Source organism: Idiotropiscis lumnitzeri, chromosome 1 (genome assembly GCF_059441095.1).
Source record: "Idiotropiscis lumnitzeri isolate Australia: NSW breed Sydney's pygmy pipehorse chromosome 1, RoL_Ilum_1.0, whole genome shotgun sequence".
In the NCBI taxonomy this organism is placed as follows: Eukaryota; Metazoa; Chordata; class Actinopteri; order Syngnathiformes; family Syngnathidae; genus Idiotropiscis; species Idiotropiscis lumnitzeri.
Window position 1 is genome coordinate 4,880,841 of NC_142391.1, and position 25,590 is coordinate 4,906,430.

The 25,590-nt window shown below is 40.3% G+C and overlaps 3 protein-coding genes across 8 annotated transcripts; 2 read left to right on the top strand and 1 right to left on the bottom strand.

Annotated features, from left to right (window-relative positions):
• Window positions 1-144: 144 nt before the first annotated feature.
• scml4 (Scm polycomb group protein like 4) lies at window positions 145-18,858 on the bottom strand. Of its 6 annotated transcripts, XM_088312215.1 has the most exons (12): window positions 18,841-18,858; window positions 18,624-18,742; window positions 15,395-15,536; window positions 15,176-15,287; window positions 10,677-10,799; window positions 7,409-7,657; window positions 6,540-6,669; window positions 5,038-5,238; window positions 4,359-4,514; window positions 4,030-4,257; window positions 3,793-3,932; window positions 145-1,752 (listed from the first exon to the last, which is right to left on the bottom strand). In XM_088312215.1, the coding sequence occupies exons 6-12, from the start codon at window positions 7,649-7,651 to the stop codon at window positions 1,627-1,629; spliced, it is 1,224 nt and encodes a 407-aa protein (XP_088168341.1). In that variant the 5' UTR covers window positions 7,652-7,657; window positions 10,677-10,799; window positions 15,176-15,287; window positions 15,395-15,536; window positions 18,624-18,742; window positions 18,841-18,858; the 3' UTR covers window positions 145-1,626. The 6 variants fall into 6 exon arrangements, with proteins under 6 accessions (XP_088168341.1, XP_088168340.1, XP_088168343.1 ...); XM_088312214.1 differs by lacking the exon at window positions 18,841-18,858 and having other exon boundaries at window positions 18,624-18,779; XM_088312217.1 differs by lacking the exons at window positions 10,677-10,799; window positions 18,841-18,858 and having other exon boundaries at window positions 18,624-18,779.
• On the top strand, window positions 9,262-16,557 carry LOC148342897 (AFG1-like ATPase). The gene is made up of 13 exons (XM_088312213.1): window positions 9,262-9,398; window positions 10,702-10,901; window positions 11,993-12,044; window positions 12,116-12,217; window positions 12,342-12,472; window positions 12,543-12,642; window positions 13,409-13,467; window positions 13,562-13,644; window positions 13,732-13,802; window positions 13,874-13,974; window positions 14,679-14,819; window positions 15,192-15,302; window positions 15,461-16,557. The coding sequence occupies exons 1-13, from the start codon at window positions 9,272-9,274 to the stop codon at window positions 15,596-15,598; spliced, it is 1,416 nt and encodes a 471-aa protein (XP_088168339.1). The 5' UTR covers window positions 9,262-9,271; the 3' UTR covers window positions 15,599-16,557.
• foxo3a (forkhead box O3A) lies at window positions 17,753-25,573 on the top strand. The gene is made up of 2 exons (XM_088312212.1): window positions 17,753-18,708; window positions 20,500-25,573. The coding sequence occupies exons 1-2, from the start codon at window positions 18,178-18,180 to the stop codon at window positions 21,676-21,678; spliced, it is 1,710 nt and encodes a 569-aa protein (XP_088168338.1). The 5' UTR covers window positions 17,753-18,177; the 3' UTR covers window positions 21,679-25,573.
• The last annotated feature ends 17 nt before the right edge of the window (window positions 25,574-25,590 follow it).

Sequence of the window (25,590 nt, forward strand, 5' to 3'; positions counted from 1 at the left end):
TAGAAAACAATATGAAAATATTAATAAAGAGAGTATTAGAAAAGTATTAGATAACAAAAAATGAAATAAGAAAAATATTAAAAATATCCCTAGAAATATTACCCAAAAAAAGACACACACACGCACACACACACACCCGAGTAGTAGTTGACATGTCTTTATTTAATACTCACATACAGATTAATACATGTACTATTTATATTTGCATGACATCTCACCGTCACAAAAAGACATACATACCATCCATGTCAACACTGATAAAAAATGTATTTTGAAAAAGGAATGATTTGTGACTTTATGTGTACATTGATACACACCACCTGTTTACATGTATATTAGGGGTGTGCATCTCTCCAATAAATGACGATTAGCTACATAATCTCAATCCAGGAAGTGCAATCTATAATGTGATCTTCCCATTCAAATAATTTTTCATTACACCCCTAATGTATATGTATGCATCTGCATATATTTGCTTCTGTGGGGTTATACAGTCATTTGACATGAAGATAGAGTAAAGCAGGCCAATTAAGTAAAGGTGCAGTTTAAGAAAAAAAAACACCATTCAAATATGTTGAAAAAAAGTTCAAGTTGCTTTTTCAGTGCAGGTTCAGTATTTAGAATAAGGAAACCATTTTATAGAGCCAGGGTGGGCAAACGTTTGTGCTCAAGCGGACACATTGGATTTTTAAAACAGACCAATGAGCCAAAAGCAGTTCACGTGTACATAAAACAGTTTATTTCAATCAAATAGTAATTCGGTCTCATTTCTTAATTGCATTACAGTGGTGCCATGAAATACGTATTTGCTGCCCCACTTCTCTTGACTATGAAAGTCCAATTTTCAAGGGAGCGCAAATTGAAAGGCTGCAATTTTGAAAAAAACAAAACAAACCCTCAGCTTCATTTCGGTTGGTCAGTAGGCTTTAATTTTTTATTTATTTATATATTATCTACTGTATATAGTGTCTCCATAAGTTTGGTGCTTAAGAAGTGCAGTCTGCATGATTACATAATTTAGTAATAGTTTCATGAAACATGAAAAGTTGAAGTGATAAAGTCATAAAAATGTATGATTGGCTTCATTTTCGCCATACTTGTTTGGTAGAATTTTGTGAAGTTGTCGCAGTTATCGCTAAAAGACTGCAAGTCAAAGTGTTTAGTAATTTGACGACTAAAATTGAAGTAGACGAGCCATCTTTCATAGAAATTCAAGGCTCATTTATGTTAGCACAAGCCCAACCGATGGCGGTCAACACATTTTTGTAGAATACATTTGATGTTGCTTATTGTAATACAGACTGTTTTTTTTTTTTGTATTGCTTGTGTTTGTTATAAGAAAAAAAACATGCAAAGAGGACCATGAAAAAAATAATCCCAACTAGATTTTTTTGGGGGGGGGAAATAGTTCAGCCCTAGCTTCTTTCCACGTTGGTGCAGTTTATAGTGAACAGCTAAAGAATTTTTTTTAAAAAGTTGTCGTTTCCAGGGTGTGTGAAAGAGGCTTTTGTTAACAGTCTTTCATTATTTCCTCATAAATTCGTCCAGTCACCAGCTACACAGTGAGCCAATTGTGACTGTTCATTCTGCGAGTTCCTGCAAATGGACCAATCACGTGCGACGATCCTACAACTTGCTTTGCCTGAGTTTGTCGATGTGATAGCACAACTTGAGGGCGGGCCCCAGCTTCAGGCCCAGGTACTTCATGATCATGTCGCTCTTCAGCAGCAACAGGGCGTTACCGTCAATCTCCTACAAAGGGAGGGCGGGAACAAGGGAGGAGGTCAGATCAGGAGTAAAAAAAAAAAAAATGAGATCGCATGTAAAGAACGTAACGTTTTTCAAAATAAAATTTATTGTATTGTATTTCATGCTGCAATTAATTTCATGGTGCTGCTTCTTCTTCCGGTATGCCCGCTTTGGCCACCAGGAGGCAGTATAACACTGTCAAGTCATGCAGACACCAACCAAGACTTCGTCTGCTCCTGCTGTGACTCAGTAAGGTGACAAAGAAGATATGCCTCTTATATTATCTGTCTATATTTGTGGCCACATCCTTTTACATTTACCATTAACACGTCACTGTCACTTTACATTAGAATATAAATTAGCACGAAGTTGGCAGGCAAGCTAATTATGGTAGCATTAAGATAGCAGACCAAAATGATGAGCCTGGTTGTTTGAAATACACAAAGAGTCAATCTCTTTGTCTTATGTTTAGTTTGACAGTAAACTTCAACATTCAACAGCTTGAAGTCTCTTTTTTGATGAATTGTTCAATATTTGCTAAACTGCAGCTTCTCGTGACATAATGTGACTTGAGTTCACCGCCCACCTTACATTGAGAAGGGTTTAAGTTACCGCCACATTTGCTCACACAGAACTATGCACCTTTTAGTTTTGGAATGGTCACTGGGGAAACTTGAATAAGTCCAAGTCATGTACGTTTATATTTTTATGGGACAGCGGTTAAAGAGCTCAAGAGGGAACGTCAGAAAACAGTCCCATGAATGTCTGCGTTACCGCCACATCGCAGAGGCTCACGCAGAACGTGAGGTGGTAATTAAGTTAGAAAATACATTGGGTACTGAGATAAAGTTATTCTATCCGTGAGTGAATTAGTTTGGTGATAATTAAGTTAGTTTGAAATTTAGCTAGCAATTAAGTTAGAGAGCAAGTTAGTTACTGAAAATGTTAGGCAGTTATTAAGTTTGTTAGTTACCAAGTTAGAGTTAATGAGTTCCTTAGTGAATATGTTGGGTGATAAATGACCAAGTTAGTGTGTAAGTTATTGTAGTTATTAGGTTAGTAAACGTGTTAGATGGTAATTAAGTTAGAATGTTAGTTATTAAGTTAGCGTTAGCGAATGAACTGCGTAGTAATTTAACTGATCGGTAAGTACCATATTTACCGGACTATAAACTTTTTTCCCAGATTTAGAATCATGCGGCTAATATAACAATGCAGCTTTTCTGTGTAGGGGCGCTCTTTAGTTCAGAAAATGCGCCAAGTAAATCTTGTTTTTTTTTCTCTTGGTTCTGTTCTGTCTTAATTAGCAAAGTTGTTGCCATGTTAAAAGGCACTGTTTTAACAATCTGTTTATGTACCTTGTACAAAAGTACATGCAGTAAACAAAATTTTTTTTTCAACATAGAAAAGTGGGGCTTATAGGCTGGTGTGGCTTTTGTTTTTTTGTTTGTGTTGTATATTTTTTAAATTAGTTTATTATTTTTTTTATTTATTTTAAATTGAGTTGCTGCGGCTTATATACGGGTGCGCCTTATAGTCCAGAAAATATGGAATAGCGCTGGCCGACTGGTTAGCACGATGGCCTCACAGTGCAGAGGTCGTGAGTTCGATTCAGGCTCCGGCCTTCCTGTGTAGAGTTTGCATGTTCTCCCCATGCCTTCGTGGGTTTTCTCCGGGTACTCCTGTTTCCTCCCACATTACAAAAACATGCACGACAGTTTGATTGGACACTCTAAATTTCCCCTGGGCATGAATGTGAGCGCGGATGGTTGTTTGTCTACGTGTGCCCTGCGATTGGCTGGCAACCTGTTCAGGGTGTACCCCGCCTACTACCCGAATCCAGCTGGGATAGGCTCCAGCACCCCTCGCAACCCTAGTGAGCAGAAGTGGTACAGATAATGGATGGATGGATAATTACAAATAAAAACAATAGTATTCCATTTCCTAATCTGCTCAAATCTTATATAACGCTAATTGATTGTTATTATGATTCTGACGTTTATTCTGATGATGCTGTGTGCGGCATTAGAGGACTGGGCTCACGTGTTTCCTGAAGACATCGGCGTGAGGTCCGAGGGCGTTGGCATCGGCGTCCCTGACGAACCACACCACATCGTCCACGCTCCACGTGGACGGATCCTTGCCGGGGGGCGGCGCCTTGGACTCCTGTGTCGCGTAACCTCCTGACGGGACAAACGCTCAGAAATGCTGTATGCTACTACTCACCAGATACTTCATTAAGTATCCCGGAACCAGAGTGTACCCTGCCTATGGCCTCACCTGTCCTGTTGCTTTCCGCAAAGGCGCTGGCGATGCCCGGCGACTGCCTGGAGGCGGCTGACGCGTTGGAGAACTGTTGCGACGCGCGAAAGCTGTAGGAGGACTTTGGCGAAGACGAGTATGAGGAGGAGCTGATGGAGCTGAACGCGGACTCTCTGTGCTCTGCCACCGGGTAGCGCTTCCCATCTGCCTGTTCGTGGCGGTAATCCTCGGCCAGAGACGTTTCCGCTATGGGCGAGATGGAAACAGGTGAAAAAAGGGCGGTAAAAATGATGCATATGAACCGCAAAAAGCAGCGATGCAGACATTGAGGGTGATTCGTGTTTTACCATCAGAGAGGTAGGAGGCACGCTGGCTGATGGGCTGGTCGCTAAACAGGTTCTCACAGTGAAGGCTGCGACAAAGCTTCTTCAGGAAGCGCAGCACGTAGTCGATGCTGTTCACCACAGGTAAGCTCAGGAGGTGCTGCTTGCCGTCAAATGTGGCTGCGGTTCGGATACACGAAAATATAAATCGGACGCATAGTCACTTGAATCCATTAAAAAAAAAAAGATAAACGCAACATCCGAATAAAGATTGCTGTCACCTGCCTACTCAGCTGAATCTGTCAAAAATCAGGAGTGTAATTGGAGACGCTAAAAAAAGCTGTGTGGTTTACTAGTATAGTAGTTGTATAGTATCACCAAAATGACCACACTTTTTTTTTTTATAAAAATGGTTCCTAAATAAATGTTTGAAATACAAACATATCAAACTTAAAACTAAAAGTTAAATATAACTGAACTGTACTGAAAAATATGAATGTCTTGATTTAAAAAAAAGGGGGAAAAAATTCAAATTCTATGAACAGTATATGTAGATTGAATTTGGTAATACTTTTGCGCACCACTAGAGGGCGCACACATACCGCACTTTGGGAGCCAAAACAAGTTCTTAATAACTATGTGGTTGTCCTTTAAGTCATTTGAATGAGATGGAGAACGAAATGTGCGACGTGTGACAGGCTACCCGAGATCTTCTCTCCCCCGTATCCCTGCGTGAGCAGCGTGAAGACGGTCTTCTGCTGGTAGGCGCTGTCGATGCATCCCTGAACGGCCTGCTGCAGCACCACCGACGGCCGGTCGGGGCCAAAGTGGTCGGGCAGCTGCTGAATCTTCTTCCGGTCCAGGTTTGGGCCCGTGTTGGCCTGCTTGTTGATGTAGATGCACACTGAACCCAAGAGGTGGCAACATTCAACCATTTCAAATATAACATTTATTCATCTAAGTGAATCATTTGTTAATTCATTCATTGTAAATAATAACATAAAAGATATTTTCATGACCTTAAAAGTCTGAAATTTTCCCCAAAACGGACAGGGTCCGACTTTTAAAAGCACTCCGCTCGACTGACCCAGAGGATTTCCTGCCATCATCAGTGTAAACATTACGCTCAAAGTGAAGTTGCGAGCGTCGTGCGAGTGATGGATGACACATGGCGAACAAAGCTTTACTAAGACTGGGAGGCAGCGCTGGGTGAGTTACGCTTCAATTTGTGAATGGATTTTTGATGCTTGGGCTAAGCTAACGTGTCTGCTTGTGCTGTTGTTCAAGCTTTGGCAAAAGCCGCCGTTATTTCAGAGGAGTTGCACAGCAACAATACTGACAGTGATGAGCGGGAACTTGTCGCGTTAAATACTTCAATCATGTACAAATGAACTCAGTTTTGCTCCGGCAGCCTTTTTAAAAGCATACACTAGCATGCATGCTAGTTTTACGTTTTAGCGTGCGTGGATGCTACCGTGTGTTTTAAGCTAGCGTATGTTTTACCACGCCTGCGACCAATAATTCGATGAGCTTTATGTATGTGTTGATTACAGAAAGGAAAAAATAAATACATATACACTCAATACTATACTGTAGACTATCTTATTAAAATATTGGTTAATTAATTCACATGTTCCATGTTAAATTAAATTAGTAATAGAGAATATTTCTTTTTTCTTAAATATTTTTTCTCAATATTTTTTTTTATTTACTTATTTATTTTTTCAAAATATGAATGGTCATTTTTCTTTTTATTTTATATATATTTGTTTAGTTACTTTTTTTTTTTCATCATATTTCTTTTCTTATATGAATTTAATAATTTAATTAAAAAATAATTAGTTGGGTAATTGTACTTAAATTACTTATAAATCTTCAATTGCTACTATAACAAAAAAAATTTATATTATTATTGTTTATAGTTCATTAAATGAATGAAAAAAATGAAATTTGAAAAAAGTCGAATTCATTTGGGTATTATGAAACTAGATCATTTGACTTCAACGTTTAACATTTTTAATTGACTTTATTTACTAATTGGTTAATGAATTAAAATGCAATTCAATGCAGTGGACCGCACGATTAGGGGGGTGAGCGACCAGGCTGGCCCACGAATAGCAAAAATCCGTGTCCAAGTAAGACCTATTGAAATGCATTTTTCCCTGTGAATGAGGTCTGATGCTAACTTGGAAGCATCCTTCCTACCTGTGAGCACCTGCGGCGTGGCCGAGTGTGGGACTGTGGCGGCGTCTTGAGGGATGGAGCTCATGTCGGGCTCGGGGGTGCTGCTGGGCGGCGAGATGGCCAACGGAGTCATCACCATTCTGGGTTTCAGCTGCAGAAGAGTCAGAAAAAGCAGTTCAAAACAGGCATTGTTTTGTTTTGATTTGACTCATCTGTAATTATTTAGTTTTGACCCTAATCTTTGCGTGGGCGTTGGAGCACTTCCGGTTAGCGCTTTTATTCGAAAGCTATTTACGGGACGTCCGGTCCACCACTCAGCTGACGGTTGCCAACTTTACGATGACAACGACGCCTCTTCAATATGATATTTAGTACAAACAGGGTGTACAACAACTGAAAAAAAATTTGGATTCAAATTCTTTTCAAACACAAAAAGAAATCAACAAAAAAAGTGGTAGTCAGTAAGAGATACATTTTTAGCCAATTATTGAATCACTAAATTCTGAGGAAAATAATATGGAATTAAAAAAAATTATATTGCGATAACTAAAACCTGCATCGGATTAGATCGGAGTGATCTCACCTTGGAAAGCTGTCGCATCAAGTGGATGAACATAAATCACGGCTCCGATTGAGAGATGCCAAATTGTAACAAATGTCATTTTGTCACTTTTTGTTGCCATTTTTTTATCCCAAAAAAATTCAATGCATGTATAAAATTTCCATTATCCTAACTCAACAACGAAGGATTTGAAGCAATCTATAAAATTACCACATACTGTCTTTTTTTTTTTTTTTGTGACTGTCCAAGATAAATACGGATCAGCTAGGTCGCGAAACAACTTCAAAGAACCACTAGTATCCCCACACCCTCGCCGCCCCATCCTGACCTTGAATCCCGGCTTCCTGCCTCTCTTCTTCGGCACTTTGAGCGGCGGCAGCGAGTCGGCGTAGCGGTTTGCAAAATCTATCTTGGCCACGCTGCGCAGCGGGGGTCTGCCTCGCTTCCTGCCCGGAATCTTGCCCGACTGGCCCGGCATGAAGGAGGATGGCGCCACCGCGGCCGCTTGCATTTCACCGCCGTCGTCGTTGCCGTCTGCTCGCTGCTGCACCGTCGCTGAGGGTGCACTCATTTGGAGCTGATAAAAAAAATTAAAAAAACATCAAATCCAAGATCCCCCTTGATTAGAATGCACACCCAAGGAAAAGAGAAAATCACATGATTTCTTCATGACAAAGTCACCCTCTCTGTATCATCGCATCCCCTTTAATGTTGCCGCAGGCTCTTATTAGACTAATGCATTCAGCAGTAAAAGGGTGGGAGGTTGTTTCAGGGGTGGGTGGGGGTGTCGTCTTCACCATGGTTCCTATGTAGTACAATCACCACCCACGACAGCGTACAATTTCTAACCCGCGTAGGAGACGCCCGTTAACAAAGGATGTAAACACTCACCGCCCGACGCAGACAAGCAGGAGGTTCCGACGCGCCTGTCTCGTCTTTACAGTTTAAAAGCGGATGTAAAGCGGCTGCTGTGTGTGCACAGAGAGACGGACAGATGGAGAGAGAGAGAGAGAGAGAGAGAGAGAGAGAGAGAGAGAGAGAGATGTGCCTCGAGGTAGTGGCAGGGCAGTAGTGATGGGGTCGCTCTGTTGTCATGGCAACAAGGCTGTACGCCTCCCATGTTTTGTCTGCAGCTCGCTGATGTGGAGGTGAAATTGCACTCGCTTCTGCGCTGGCGTCACGAGACATGAGGATGCATATGCAGGGCTTGAATACAAATTCGACTCATTATTAGGAATGTTTAATAATAGGCTCTGTGATCAATTAATGTGGATATAATATGTTAAATCAATCATCTGAGTCTAATTCCAATTGTAAAGCACTGCATCATTCTTAAACTGCTTTTATTGGATGTTTGGTCATAAATGTACAAAGCAGAATACATAGGTCAAATGTAAGCAATTGAGATTTATGCATTTTGAGAAAGGGCATTAAAAATTATTTCCAATGATTCATAGACTGTGAAATCAGGTGGCATTTGATGACGATAAGTCGATTTAAAGATTTCGAATACCGTATCTGTAGGATGGAGAAAATGGCGGTCAAAGGTTGTGAAATGTACTCCATAGCAATTCCTATAGCGCACTGTCCAGAAATAAAGGAAATTAACGGAATTTATTTCCCATAACATTACATTTAGAATCCTAAATGTTCATACAGATATCATAAAAAGGAACTTAAGGTATGTCTATGTATATTTTGATGTTGTTTCTTCTGTAATTTATGCTTTATGCAATAGTACACGACTTTATTTGTATAGCACATTTCAACAGCTGCAGTTGTAACAATGTACTTAACTTTTATTATGGAATCGTATGCATTTATCTGAATTTGAACAGTCAGATACAAACTCAATGCCTATCACCACCCAATAAATGGACATTATCTCGGGCAATTACGATTAATTTGCTAAGAACACATTGAGCATGCTTATTTTTCCTCATAAAAATGTTTACTTCTCTCACTAGATAATAAAAATGGCATTTCTTTAGGTACATGTTAAATATCGCAATAGTATCAATATCGCTATACAACATATCGCGTATTTATACCGTGTATATACACACAGTACACAATATTTGTCTTCAACCCAGAATGGAAGAAAATGTCGCCCTCTGTCGGTACCTAAAACAAACTACAGAATTTTGTTCCCAGTCGCTTTATCCATAAAGTTGCTTTATTTTGAATCAAGATGGCGGCGTGGATGCCGCTTTCCTCCAAGATGTCACCCCCAGCCTCTCTGGGCTGTACTTTGCTACGAAGAGCGCAACATTCCTCCATCAAACTGCTCAAAACTGGAATGTCGTGTCGCAGACGAGGTGAGACGGGTTATTGGTGAGTTATTTGGTTTTTTTTCGCGAGCGACTGTGTGCTTTATAATTTTTAAAAAAGCAAAAGACGCCATATGAAAGTTGGCTAACTTGAGCTAAGTGGCACATAATTATAACGAAAATAAGCATTATAATTTTTTTTATGAGAACTTAATAAACAGTCGGACTTACTTTGCATTGAGCGTCCGGTCAACTGTCACTCTTTCAACACAACACAGCCAACATTGCGCCAAATTCGTGCGTCGCTCGAATGTTTGTTGTAGTTTTGGTGGGAAGTAACGAGTAATATGTACTCAAAATGCTTCATTACTGCACGTGTGGACGCCCCCCCCCAGGATTTATGGATTTACACGAATTATCGTTATCAATATCAAACAAGTCTTTTTAAAGATTTCAGTGATATAAGTATCGTATTCCTGTGACTAATATTACGTGAAAAAAAAGTAAGAGTCAAGAATGAATTAAAACTATATGTTGTTAAACGATGTAAGTAATAGCGCATTTGTTTAATACCAAACTGTAAGCTCCCCAGAATGTGTCAATAAATCGACTAATTTCATTTCAAATTGACTGAATCGTTGAAAAATATAACCTATAAGGGCTGAACGATTTTGAAGAAAAAAAAAATTAAATTGTATTTTTTTTCCTCCCTCAATATTGTAATTGTGATTTAATATGCAATCATTCTTCCTATGTATTATTTAAGAAACACAAGCAGTAAATTAATTTATGTTACAATACACAAGATGAGGTTTGTTGTAAAGAATTATTTTGGTTTTATAGGTTATGCTAATGACATTCTGAATTACCTCCTTTTTTTTTAGCTATTAAGCAACGGTTACACACCTAATAACTGAACTGAGGTACATTTTTCAGGAAGCTGTACTTGAGTAATAATTTCTCTGAAAACATTTCAATTTTACTCACTGCAATTGAAGAATAGGTACCCATACTTTGTCCAAATGAGCTTGGTATGGTTTTAAACAAATATCTGTACTCCTACTGAAATAGCCTTGAGGGTGTAAGTTGTAGTACCAGGGTTATAGTAGTTTGGGATTTTTCTTTGAAGTTAGTAAATTTTTATTTTATTTTCATTAGTTTTAGTATTAGATTTATTTTTTTATTTTAAATATTTGTCAAGTGCAAGATATCACCTTAACTTTTTTTTCGCAGTTTTAGTTGTTTCATTCGTTTCAGTTAGCTATAATAACATCGATGAGTTCTTAAGCTACCTGTTTTGTAGCTCTCTGTTGTAAACAAACTCACCGTGTTGTTGTTTATCTACGAGAAGGCTATGCGGTGGAAGCCCAACGTGAGGCGGAGACGGAAACGAGCGGTTGCTCCAGCGGCCCCCTGGATCACTACAGCGGGCTGATCCGGGATGGGACCCTGCGGGAGGACGAGCACCAGAGAGCCGTGATGCGCAAACTGGACCAGCTGCACAAAACACTCCGCGGGTACAACAACACGCCACCGTCCATCTTTCAAAAGGTACACTCGTATAATAATTATAGTTTGACAAGTTTACAAAAAATCTGAATTAATACAGAATAAACAGGCCGTAGTTGGGAATGACGCACTTTGAATGAATTAGGGGTGATGATATTTGGCCGACAATACCGAGAAAAATGAAGATGCAGCTATTGCCTGATAATCATAATATGGGAGTTTTTTTTTTTTTGTCCGATTTCTATATTTGGTAGTATAAAATTCTGAAAACTGATTAATCCGCCGATTAAGTTTTATATATATATATATATATATATATATATATATATATATATATTCATTCTGGGTCATGGTGGAGGAACTACGACTACTTTTTAAAACACATGCCTTGAAGTAGGCAAAGCCGTCGGTCCCTGCGCTCTGCTCCTCTCAAATCCAATAAGAACTTTTTGAATGACTTTTCAAATCTTCTTGCTCAAGTATGATCATATCCTCCTTATGAGGGGGATTTTAATATTCATGTGGGCTGTCCCCAAAAACGATTGGCCAAGGACGTTTTAACCCTCCCCCGTGTTGGTCGGTTCTCTGATGCCTTTGATAAGCTTTGTGTTCCCTCTTCAAACATGGAGCGAGTCAACTCTGTGTGACTTTATTAAAAACAGACAAAACTTGCACAGCAAAATTGGAGTGCCACATAGCTGAACTTGAGTGTAAAAAAAAAAAAGACATGTTTCAGGTCTCTTCAAGGACTGCTGGCGCTGCACTTAGAGCACAGTTAATGAGGCCAAAAGAGAACGTTTGGCAATTCTTCTTCAGTCTAACCATCACAACTCACGCGTATTTTTTAAAACTATTAATTCTGTACTTAAACCCCTGTATCTTATTTGCACAGACGCTTGTCCTGTAAGGTGCAATAAACTTTTTGTATTCGCCTTAGTTGCCCTGAGTCCCGCTCTCCCCTGCTGTCTGTCTTGTGGCGTTCCACAGGGTTCCGTTTTGGGGCCCACGCTGTTTTCATTGTATTTGCTTCCATTGGGTTCCATCTTAAGAAAACAACCTTCATTTGCTCTTTGGATGACTGTCAGATTATAATGCAGTAAATTAGTTGACCTTTCGACCTCTCTATCTTGTAGTTTTTCACCAGGCCAAAGGCTCCCAAGGGTTATTACATTTACGGTGACGTGGGTAAGGGATACTCAAGACGATATCACCTTTTTTTTTGTTTGACACGAAATAACGTGTGATAATTATTTCAGGCACGGGTAAAACCATGGTCATGGACATGTTTTACTCACATGTGGAGACGGAAAAGAAAAAGAGGGTCCACTTCCATGGTTTCATGTTGGATGTACACAAACGTGAGTGTGATTTATCATGATTTTTTTTTTTTTTATTATGTTACTCCCATTATCACAAGATAGCTAGATATGATCATTTGTTGTTTTGTGTTGGTTAATCGTGTCGTATCGCGTGACTGCACAGGGATCCATCGCCTTAAACAAAGTCTGCCAAAGAGGAAAGCGGGCAAGATGGCCAAATCTTACGATCCCATCGCGCCCGTTGCCGAGGAGATCAGCGAGGAAGCTTGTCTGTTGTGCTTTGATGAGTTTCAGGTAACGACTACGCTTCGATTAATGTGATGATGATTATTATTATTATTAATGACGGCTGATGTGAAATCAGGTGACGGACATCGCCGACGCCATGATTCTTAAGCAGCTGTTTGAGAACCTGTTTCTTCACGGCGTGGTTGTGGTGGCCACGTCCAATCGCATCCCTGAAGGTGAGACATGAGCGTCTGAGGGGAACATAACATTCGCTACACATCCAAAACAAGAGATGCATTTACAAATGTCCTTAATTAATGTTAAAAGTATGATGATTATTGTGTTTGTAGTTTGCATCAAGTGGGGCTGTTCCTAAATTGAAAAAATGAAGGGTGAATTAAATGTCACTGTAAATGTGATAAAATGCCATTAGGAATGAAGTAAAATTGAAATTTGGAATTTACGTTAGATTTGATTCAGTTAGCAATTTAAAACATTTGTAAAATTGGCAGTTTACATGGAATTGTGACTTTAATCGTGAATGATGTTAAATTAGAAATGAGGTGAGATTAAATCATCAATTAAATTAGATATATTAAATTATGTAAAAATTAAGGAGTAAAAAAAAAAATTTAGGAAATTTAGAATGAACAGAAATTAAATATTTGTTGCAATTAAATTGGACAGATTTCATGTTGGATATAATTAAAAATAAAATTAAAAAAAAAGTACAACAAATCCGATAAAATAAAATAAAAAATTAAACTGGATATTAGATGAAGTTACATTAAGAATAAAATAAATTAGAAATATAATTCAATCATTGAATTCATATTAAACCAAGAATTCAATTTGAAATTAGATTAAGTTAAATTGGCAATTATAGGACTGAAAAATTAGGAACTCCAACAAATTTAAATAATAAAAAAAAGTTGTTCTTGACACACAACGGGAGAAAATGAAATTATTTGAAATGCAAATACATTTTCCACCTTCTTCCAGACTTGTATAAAAACGGGCTGCAGAGGGTCAACTTTGTGCCTTTTATTGCCGTGTTGCAGGTAAGACGCCATCTTTTTGTCGTTGTTGTTATTTCAGCCCAAATGCAAAATGATTCCAACATGACACCGCTCAGTCCAACTAAATATTGTGCAGAAATATTGCCAAACGCTTCGTCTGGATTCAGGGATTGACTACCGCAAGAGGAACAGACCCTCCGCCGGAAAACTTTACTTCCTGTAAGACATCCATACATCATGTAACCACGTTTTTTATTTTTTATTTTTTTACTATTCCCGCCAATAATTTTGTTCTATTCACATCAGCTCCAGTGAGCCTGACGCAGAAGAGACGCTTGACAAGCTTTTTGACGAGCTGGCTTTCAAGCAGAATGACAGTAAGTCCTTCGTTTTGTCGTGACGTCCTCTTTTCATTATTGTCTAATAAATAATTCCACGTACGCCACAGTAACGCGGCCAAGAGTGCTGAACGTGCACAACAGGAAAGTGCGTCTGAACAAAGCATGCGGGACCATTCTGGACTGCACATTTGAGGAGCTGTGTGACAGGGTAAGGCTGTCAATTCATCAAGATACAAAAGTGGCTGACAATTACACTTGTGGACTGGAAGGCTCACATACTGCATGCGATTTTTTTGAAATATATTAAGTATAATTCTCTTAGCTCGATGATTAGTTTGGCAGTAAACTTCAACTTGGGAGTGGCAAAAAATACCTTAAAACCTCGGTTTTGAATCATTTTTCACTAACTACCTGAAAAGCTGCTGCTTGTGTGTTGATCTTTTTAAATGATAAAAGACAAATTTCTTTGGATGAATGAGACAAGAAAATTGACATTTAAAAAAAAAAAAAAAAAAATCACTGAATCAGAATTTCTCCAAAACACTTCTTCAGTTGAAGAGCCGTAGTCCTCGGCATCCTTTTCCCCCTCCTTGGTTAAAGTTAATGAGCAATAAATAGTTGTCATATTTATTTTGTTCTTTTTGTTTTTATAATAGTTTGTTTGCAATTATTTTTATATAGCACTGTATATTTATTTTTAACCACACACTGATAAATTAGATAAGTTTTGGGGGCTGGCACGGATTAATTGCATTTACATTGGTTTCAATGGAAAACATTACTTTGGTTGATCTAAGTTCTGCATTACAAACGGGTTGACGGAACCATTGAAGTTGCTACGATTTTCTGTCACGGTTCCGATCGCTTTGTGAACAAATCTTTTGACGTGACGGAGCCGTTCAATGATTTTAGCCTCTTGGGGCCAGCGACTACTTGGAGATCTCGCGTCTGTTTGACACCGTCTTCATCCGGCACATCCCGCTGCTGACGCTCAACAAGAAAACCCAAGCCCGACGACTCATCACGCTGGTGGACGCGCTCTACGACCACAAGGTTTGCTCTAACCAATCGTCTTTCGCCACTTAAAGGCGAGAGAGTGACACTGTGCTTTTTTTTTTTTTTTTTAACGGCGGTTGGCAGACTTGAGTGACTAGAAATGTCGGAAAATGTATGACCTGCTTGAAATTTGGTGGCCACCCCACTTGCTTTTCTTGAGTCCCATGAAACTCACAATTTTTTTTTAATGTAAATTATTCCCACAGTTAAGTGCAGTAAGGCTCACTCACGCACACATTTCCAGAAATATTCAAATAACTAAAGAATGACTTTCTAGTTTGATTTCATACTTTATGAGCGGGCACCCAAAAAAAAAAAAGAAAAGGTCGAAGTCGATATTAGACAACGTTCACCTGTGTGCTGCTTCAGGTGCGTGTGGTGATCCTGGCCGATCACACGCTGGAAGAGGTCTTCGTACTCGAGGGAGACCACGGCCATGACGAGAGCCACATCCTCATGGATGACCTGGGACTCAAAAGAGTAAGATATCACGAGCACTTTGCTTCATTTTTTTTAACACATTGTTGTGATACGCTACTGAGAGCAAACTGCCAAAATAAACAAGTTCCTACCGCCTTCGGAGACTCCGGCTTAGAACTGATCACCATGACGATGGCACCGATTTCCTGTTTTGACAGGAAGAGGCGAGCAGCCTGTCCATCTTCAGTGGCGAAGAAGAACTGTTCGCCTTCCAGAGGACTGTGTCCAGACTCACTGAAATGCAGAGTGAAGAATACTGGCTGGAAGGAGACCGCAGCACCAAGCCCAAAGCCTAATGTACTTCCACAGTTTGACTGCTTTTATTTATTTTTTTAGTACTTTTGCTTATCCCAAATGCAACTGGCAAATTATTTTGTTTGTAGGGATTAGGAAAAAAGTACCACAAAAAAAAATAAAAATAAGGAGTTTTAGCGCCATGCTGTCTTCGTAAAGTTGTACGTTTTTGGGGAAAAAAAGTTGTACGGGTGTTAAGTTGAAAAAGAAATGACAATTCTAATCTCAAAACTTTACTTCTTATAAAATTGAGACTTCCATCATGTGTTGTCTATAAATCGTATTTATCATGATGATCTCAGAAAATAGATCACTACCTTGAGAATATTTTTCTTTTTTTTTTCTTTCTGATTTTGACTGTCTTGAAAATAACAAACTTTTTTTCCCCCAGCTTTATTGCCACATTACATTTAAGACAAGTTTGTACATGCAAACTATTTTCCTCCACTATACAACTTTTACATATTAGTATGACTTTAATTTTAAATATGACTTTTTATCTTCAACATACGACATTCTTGTAGAGCTTTGTTATTTTTATAGCTTTATTTTATTTATTTTTTTTTTACAACTTAAGCCTTTAAAATATACAAATTCCTCACTCTTGAAAATATGCGGCATTATTTATTCTTCTTAACAGTTTGGCCCTAAAACTCCTAAATAGTTTTTTTTTCAAATGAAAGAAGCACTACTCACTCCAACTGATCTTGGCGGGAACACACTTTAAAGGAGATGTACAGAAATTATTTATTGCAATCTTTCTGCACTTTAAGACGTTACTTTAATGTGACGCTTTTATCGCAGTGGTCCAACTCTGTTAGTAGAACGATTTAAAATTTGGATGTGACATTCATCAACACATGCAATATTGTCTCAAGTCAAGAGGAGTTTTTTTTTTTTTAATCACGCAAAAATTGCAAATTCAAACGTCCTCAAATTAAATATATGCAATCTTACTGTACATGTTTTGTTTTTATTCATGACTACTGCATTACCATTATTTTCAATAATTCACGAAACAAAAGACATGTCTTGAGCGCTAGAAGCGCAAACGCTCACGCTAATATTAGCTGCTAATGGCTAGTTTTCAGAATATGGCTGTATGCTAGTTTGCGACAAGGTTTAGCTTGCTTGCTTTCAATGTAACTTGACAATTTTAAATTCTTAACTATTTTTGTCAAGATTTAAGCTGCCAACAACAATTTTCAAAGTTTAGCTATCTGCCAGTTAGCAGCAAAATTAAGCCTGCTTAGCTGCTTGCATGCACCTTAAATTAATGTTAGCATCATCTTGCTTCCAATGAAACTTGACATTTTTAAATGGGTAACGAGTGCCAACTGTCACATATTTGCACCTTGGATTTCAATTTCTCTTTCTTTTTTTTGGGGTGGGGGGGTGGGGGTTTTATTATACCCTTTTATTCATTATATTGCACCTATTTGCAATTTCTGTGTTCTGGCAAAAAATATGACATCATTGCTTTGATGGCGTCTTGGTGTCAAGTGTGTTAAGGTGAGTTGAGACACACAAATATTCATTTTTACATGCATTGCTAGCATCTTTTGTACACCTTCCCAACATCTTGCAACATTTAAAAACAATTACAAAAAATTTATAGGTGGCAGGGCATCTGATTAGGCAGAACACTAATAGACATAATTAAAATTAGTTGCTAACAGCTCATTTTTATTGGTTGTGTGCTGCTAATTTGAGCTGTAATTGCTTCCAGTAATTGATTATTGAAATAAAAACGACATTCTTATTTTACCAACCACAGTGACTCTCATTGGTACGAGCACCACTTAGAGTTTGTGGGCTCTCTCTAGTGGTAAGTGAAAAAAAACACTGCTTAAGGTCAGTTTTTGCATATATTTAACAATCTGCGTCTAAATTTTGATAAAAGTATAGCTTAAACATTTTTGTTCAATACATTTTAATTGAAGCATTATTTTTCTTACATTTTTTCCTTTAAGTGTGATTTCTTTAAATTCATGATCGAATTGTGTAATATTACATTGGCTTATCCAATATGAAATACACAATCCACCATTTTTAGGTGTAACATTTCTTTTTCCTTATGTGCACCCTGCTGGGCATCCCCATGGGGGGGGGGGGTGACGTCACTGATCCATACTGTCGCTTTAATTCAGAGCAGCGCAGAGGAGGAAGAGGAGGAGGGTGAGGAAGAAGAGGAGGTGCAGAAGAAAGATTGTGCCGTTGAATGAACGTTTTGCATTTGCAAACATCACCGTGGAGGTGAAGTGCTGCTCAGCGGGGAGCATTTCTGCAGGAAGAAGAAGAAGGAGGAGGAGGAGGTGCACCGATGAAGATGCCCATGAAAGTCGCGGGAGGAAATGGTCAAGATGGCAGCGTAGTGACGTGTTAAATGCTTTTGAGCGCTTGTGGAGGAACGCAGAGCCGAAATCCTGCAGCTTTCCGCGAGGAAAATCCATCGCGATGCCTGCTTAGCATGCATTCCAGCAAATAGACGACAACCCCCCCCCCCCCCTTCTCCTTCACCGCACACATTGATGGAATGCGCCCCGAGTGACTTCCCGACCCACTCATCGCCCACCGTGACATGGCCGAGGCAAGCGAGCCGAACGTGGAGATCGACCCGGACTTCGAGCCCCAGAAACGGCCGCGCTCTTGCACTTGGCCGCTGCCCCGTCCGGAGCTCGGCGCGGCGGGCAAAGCGGGGGCGAACGACGCTGATGTCATCCCGGAGGAAGAGGATGACGACGAGGAGGGAGGAGGTGGGGGAGGCGGTGGAGCGCCTCGGGAGGCCACCGGGGCTCACACGCCGAGCCCACTCACTCCCTCCGGCCTCCACCTCCCCTCGCGGCCCCGCACCGACGACTCCGCGGACGGCTTTCCTTCCTCGGCTCAGCCGGCGGCGGCGGCGGCGGCCACCACGGCCTCGCAGCACCTGCGGAAGTCGTCGGCTCGTCGGAACGCCTGGGGCAACTACTCGTACGCGGACCTCATCACGCAGGCTATCGAGTCGTGCCCCGAGAAGAGGCTCACCTTGTCGCAGATCTACGACTGGATGGTCCGCTCCGTGCCCTACTTCAAGGACAAGGGAGACAGCAACAGCTCGGCCGGATGGAAGGTGAGCGAGCTGCGGATGTCGTCACTGCGCACACCTGCAACACCGACATTTAGAGTGCGGGGGAAATGTTTGCAATTTGTTATTCAAGTCATAACATGGAGTGAACTCTGATCTCGTCTAGAAAGTACTCACAGCTGGGGCGATTCTAGAATCAGAGGTTTTAGGAGTGCCTCATGGTTGCGGGCTCCTGAATAGCTCAAATTAAATTAAAAAAAATTAAAAAAAAGATCGCTGTACATTTGATGTAATGTCATTTCCACAATTTTGAAAGACAAGATCAACACTTTTTGAATTTGTGATTTTTTTTTTTCAGTAAACTGGCCATTTATAGTGACCTTCAAAAACGGACCTTACCGTATTTTTCTTTACTTTTATTTGAAATGCAACGTACAAAATGGAAAACGCATGAATAGAAATTACGTTTTATATCTGCTCGTCTCTCACTCTTCTTAAAGGAGAATTAATGTTAATGTGCTTCCAGTCAGTCAAGTATTCAGTAGCACCTGGACTTTAATATTATCAAGTGTACAGAAGTGTATTTAAGGTTTCAGAATTTATTTCTTTTTTGCCATTTTATTAATATAATTAAAAATCATAATGCGGACAGTGGTTTAATCGCTTCGCTCTTTCCACATTTTATTTTCCAACTTGTGGGAAAAAATATCTTCAAATGTGTAATATTTATTCATTATTAAAAAAAAATCGTAATTTTTTTTTTACATTATGTTGCGATCGTTTTTCGGAATACGAGCCCAATTTTTTTTAAATTTGCTTTGACTTTTATTTTCCAATTTGTGGGGAAAAATATAATTAAATATGTAATATTTTTTCATTATTAAAAAATGTTAAACTATACAAATAAAATTGACTTGACTTGACTTTTCATATTATGTTGTGATAGTTTTTTGAAATACAGGCCTAATTTTTTTTGCATTTATTTGCTTTGACTTGTGCGCGATAACTTGAAATACGAGCGCGCTGTTATAGAAGTGAACACAACTCTGCTCACTTGACTTCACAATAAACAACACTTTCACAAATAGAGAACAATTAAAAAAAAAAATAGTAAAAAAAATGACGTGCAAATTTAGAGTGTGTGACTATTTATATTCTGGGCTACGTTTGTATTGCAAACATCGTAAAATCATTTAAACAACAAGCTCGACGTTAACGCAGCACAGACAGCGTCCCGCTTCCCGTTTGATGTTAAGGATTATAGTTCAGCCTGGAAAACCAATTCATCTGTCATGGAATCAAGTCAGACGAGAGCTTTGGAGGATTTAGATGTGTGTGTAAATGCGTGTGCGCGTCAGGCAATAGGTTTGTAATCCTGCAGCGTGCACGAAGAACGCGGGGTTGGTTCCCGGGAATTTTTCTCGAAGGAACGATCTTTTTTTTTTTAATTTGATCTTTTTTTAGAAGCTTTTGGAATTTTCATAATACATCCTTGCTTACACATATTGCTCTTACACCAGTGCCTCTCAAATGGTGGGTCGCCCCCCCCCCCCCTGGGGGGTTGCGATGCTGAGGGGGGCGCTTGTGAACCTGGGGAACTTTTTTTTCTTGTCGTAGTACAATAAAGTGTAATTGCACATCCACTCCAGCAGATGGCAGTGGCGCTCTCATTACCCATTGTGTTGCTAATTTAGCCAGTCAGTTGCAAAGTTTTGACACTTTAATGATCTTGTCATTGTTTAAAAAAGAAAAAAGTGACTTTGAACTGTAATAAATGCTGAAAACCAGATAAGACGCACGCTTTGCTATACAAATAAACTTTCCTTGCCTCCACAGAATTCCATCCGGCACAATCTGTCCCTGCATAGCCGCTTCGTGAAGGTCCAGAATGAAGGAACCGGGAAGAGCTCGTGGTGGATGGTCAACCCGGACGGCGGCAAAGGCGGCAAGGCCCCGCGTCGCCGCGCTGTCTCCATGGACAACAGCAAATACATCAAAGGCGCTCGAGGCCGCGCCAACAAGAAGAAAGCCTCGCTGCAGGCCGCCCAGGACGGCAGCTCCGAGAGCTCGTCCAGCCTCTCCAAGTGGACGGGCAGCCCCACGTCGCGCAGCAGCGACGAGCTCGACGCCTGGACCGACTTCCGCTCGCGCACCAACTCCAACGCCAGCACGCTGAGCGGACGCCTGTCACCCATCCTGGCCAACTTGGAACTGGATGAGGTGCCTGCGGACGAGTCGCCGTTGTCGCCCATGTTGTACTCCAGCCCCAGCAGCATGTCGCCGTCCGCGGGGCCGGCCGGACTCTCCGACCTGGCGGACACCATGAACCTCAATGACGGTTTGTCGGATAACTTGATGGACGACCTGCTGGACAACATCAGCCTGACGGCGTCCCAGCAGCCTCCCAACGAGGACGACGACGATAAAGGCCAGGGCGGCGCCGTCTTCACCTTTGGCAGTCCTGTCAGCAGCTACGTCCCCAACCCGCTTTTCAGCCCCACGTCCATCACCAGCCTGCGCCAGTCGCCCATGCAGACCATACAGGAGAACAAGCAGACCACCTTCTCCTGCGCGGCGCACCTGACCCTCCAGGACCTTCTCAGCCTGGACTCTGGCAACGTCCTTCTCACCCAGTCCGACCCGCTCATGTCGCAGGCCAGCACCGCCGTGGCGCTGCAGAACTCGCGCCGCAACACGCTGCTTCTGCGCAAAGACCACGTCTCCTCCGCAAACCACGCCGCCGTTCAGGCACAAATTTCATCCGGTCCTGGCGGGAATGGCCTCAAGTCTCCCGGCAAAAGCTCCCCATCCTTACCCGGCCAGGACCGCTTCCCCGCCGCTGAGCTGGACCTTGAGGTGTTCAACAACGCGCTGGAGTGCGACATGGACTCCATCATCCGCAACGAACTGATGGAGGCCGACTGCCTCGACCTGAGTTTCGACGCCGCTCACAACGCCAATGTCAACCCGGGGAGTTTCAAGCAGACGTCGCCGCAGAGCTGGGTCCAGAGCTGAGGGGTACGGAACACTCCGGGAACGAGACTCCACTAGCGTTGAAGTCTATTTATGTCTTTGAATTTTTTTCCATCCTATTTATTTTGAGGTGTGACGATAAAGAAGCCAAACAAGCTAGCCGCACATTGAATTATCTCAACCCATGAAGCTGCAAAAGCTGTGTGATTGTGCAATATGAAAACAAGGTTCTGCTTCAGCGAGTTTGCAGGACGGACTGAAGTCATCCAGCATTTTTTTTTTTTTAAACAATAGCCATTGATACTGGCTTTTTAGTTAACCGTTCAATTTTCTGACTTCAGCGGTATCAGTACCAGGAAGGCACGGAACGCCTCACTGCACTGAAAACAATTCTTAATATCCTCGTCGGCAAATTATGTGACAGTTTACCAGGGAATATGAAAGTGGCTAGCTAAGCTATCTTTTCTCCGTGCGTCAGGTTGAAGTGAAACAAGTCAATTGGTTGTTGTTCCCGAGACGGTAACACTAAAACCCATGACCGGAGTGTGAAGTTTAACACCCAAAACTCATAACCTGTGCTTCTTGCGTTGAAAGCAATTGTTGCTAAAAATGCTAGCTAGCCACACAGCTAACGGTAATTGCTAAGGCATTGTTTTAAGGACCGTTAGGCTATTCAAAATGAAGATTTGAAGGCAATAGGTGAATTTTCCAGCTTCCAGATAGCATAAGAGGGGAATAAAAAAAAAAAAAACCTGACGAGTGTTAATTTCAACACGGAGACTCCCAGCCGACGCACTCTTCACAAACGCAATTGTCACGGTCAAAGATGCTAGCCACCGATCCAATTATCTCAACTTTTTTTTTTTTCTTGGCTTGCTGTCCTGTAAATTACGTACCGATGTGGAATTGGGGGTTGACGTCATCCTATGAATTTTCCGGTTTCCAAAGTAGCACCAGACGCTAATCGCTAATGCTAAAGTTGCGCTAATTTTGCCGGGCAAGGTGCTACTGGCTAGCTAAGCTAGCTTTTTCCACAGTTCTTTTCCAGTTTGCTGTTCTGTGATGAACATACCGACGTGAAACGGGGTGGTTGAAGTCTACCCACCAATTTGCTGGCAACTCTACAACCAAACAGGAATTGATCTGACATAATCTGATAGCACAACCTCAATCGGTGCATAGAGTCATGCGCAAGCTTGTTTCTTTATGGTCACGCCTCGTATGTTTTAGGTACTGTACTCTTAAAAAAAAAAAAACATATCACTGAACCTGAGCGATGTGTCATACCGGAACAGGAACAAACGTTGCATTCGTCTCAGGGAAGATGATTCCGATCTATCAACATTTTTTGCCAAACGAGGGCTGAGAGCCCGTTTACATGGTGGGAAAAAAACTAAAGGAGAATACTTGACTTTTTTTTTTTTTTTTGTCTTTGAGGGACTAAAAGGAAAATTTGACGCACAGCAAATATGAACGTGTATAGCTAATACGTGATACGAGCAGCCACATTGTGAGTTTTCTTTTCTTTTTTTGGGATTATTCGTGACATCATTGTGAAATTGACCTCTTGTAGGTACATCGCTCGACACTACTGTCCACTTTAGCGAAATCTCACATTCTCAAAATCTCACAGGTGGTTTTAAGCCTTTCGCCTCCAAGCCACCGTTTTGTGAATTCATGTAGCGGTTTGGAACATGGCCGAACACAAATACCCCCCCTTTACCCTCACGTTGAGAACTCAGCCGAACAATACATGAATATTATTAACAGGAACTGATGCCGCTAACATTTGTTAGCTAATGCTAATTGCGCTAAAACTGTGTTTTGGCCAAAGTGGTTCTTTTTTTGCGCTGGAGGAAGTCTTTTTGGGGTGGTAATGATCTTCATTAGCCTCACTGTTACATCACACTGGGGCAAAATTGCGACAATTACAGTTAAGATGCAAGATGATTAGCTATATTCGTTCCACTTTACCAATCACTCTGATTTAAACGCGATTTGGCAAACCAGCGTTTTCCCGGAGTCGTTTAAGATGCAAAATCTGGGCCGAGATTTGGTCGTCGACCTGAGTTGTAACAATCTTAAGTGAAATGATAACATAACATACCTGGAATATATTTTTTTAAAAATGATTATTAATTATTTCTGTAAAGACGTCCCGATATATTGGAACTGCAGCAACAGCTCACCGGTACAGTGCTTAACCAATTTATTTGATCACCTGTTGTACCATTTCGAACAGAAAGAATAGATTTTTTTTTCTTGTAATGTTGCACCTTGAATTCACTCTCATGGTGACCTTTTTCGACTGTAGGCTTTTTAAATACACCTTTACCACTGTATTGATTGACACTTTTTTTTGTTATATTGCACTTTTTAATTGCACTAGCGTTGTGAATCCTTCCACATTAATTTGAGGTTCTTCCTCGTTATATTACATCTTTATTCCACTAATATGGTGACTTTTCTCGGCTGAATCCACTACTTTATTCCCAGAAAATTGTGACTTTTTCATTTGAAACCACTTAATTCCCGTTAAATTGCAACATGAATTGACTATTTTTTCTGAATTCTGACAACTTTGTAGACTATGCAGACTTTTACTTTCCATTTTATGACTTTATTCCAACAATGCCATTTTTTTGCCCTTTTTTTTTTTTACATTTCATGCACCTTTATTTTGTAATGCTGCACCTTAAAATTTAGTTTGATATTTATTCTGAGAACATTTTGACTTTTGTTTTTTTTCATATTAAAGTCAGATTTTTCTCCACATTAATTTACAATTTTTTAGTACCATACCTTTCCTACCTTATAATATTGCACTATTGTGAACCCCCCAAATTAACTTAAGACTTTATTATTGTAATTGTAAATTCATCCCACATTACATTGCACATTTATTCCTACAAAATAGTGACTTTTCCCACATTAATCCACAACGTTATTCCCAGAAAATTGTGAGTTTTTCATATTATACAACTTTACTCTTGGGAAATTGGGAAAAAACATGAACTGGCAACTTTTTTTTCTTTGCAAAATGCCAACTTGCCCTTACGACTTTATTCTTTCGACAATAGTGTGACACGTTAACACCTTTTTTCTCATTATATTACACCTTTATTTTAAGACTTCCTTGTTAATTTATTTTTTCGCCTTCGTTCCCTTTTACAATTTTTCTCACAATATTAAATGTTACATCGGGCACTGGTCAAATACATTAGTTAAGCGCTGTACGTTGAGCTTTAAATCTGATGTGGGTTTGGGTGACTTGGACAATGCAGACCACACGAAACTCAAAGAATTGTTTACAACCATGTTTACTTTCGTAGCGTAAATCGCCAAATAATGAGATAACTAGCTACAAAAGACGGCGTGCAATCTTTCCGCTGTCATTGGGTGACTTCTCGGTGCTCTAAAAGAGAAGATGCAACCCAGCCCTCACTCCGTTTCACCTTCCCACCCTTGTTATCAGCGCTATAGCAGGTGCTGCCCCCTTGTGACGGGAGCCGGTATCTTCCGAGCCATTCTTACCATTTCAACGCCACAGTATTTAAAAATATTGCCAAACGTTTGCGCGTAGACATAGCTAGAAATCGAGTCTGTAGATAGCAGGAAGCATAGCTATAATAAGGGCAAAAGAAAAATTGAAAATGAGTTTTTGTTGGACCACCAGGATCATTTCTTATGTATTTCACAAATTGTGTTCAAATAGCTTTTTTCGTTCAAGTGTTTTGGTGTCCATTTATGGGACACCTTCTGTTTTTAACCTTTTTTTTAAATTTTTTTAAATGACCATTTGACATTTTTTAAGAGTCAATCATTTGTGTGCACGGTCATCATCCCTCTCCTCGTGCTCCTACCAGAACAAAAATGTAGTGTTTGCCAGCTTCTCAAAAGATGGCGCATGTAAATAAAGCTCTGACAGCCACACAAATCTCTTTTTATTTTGTG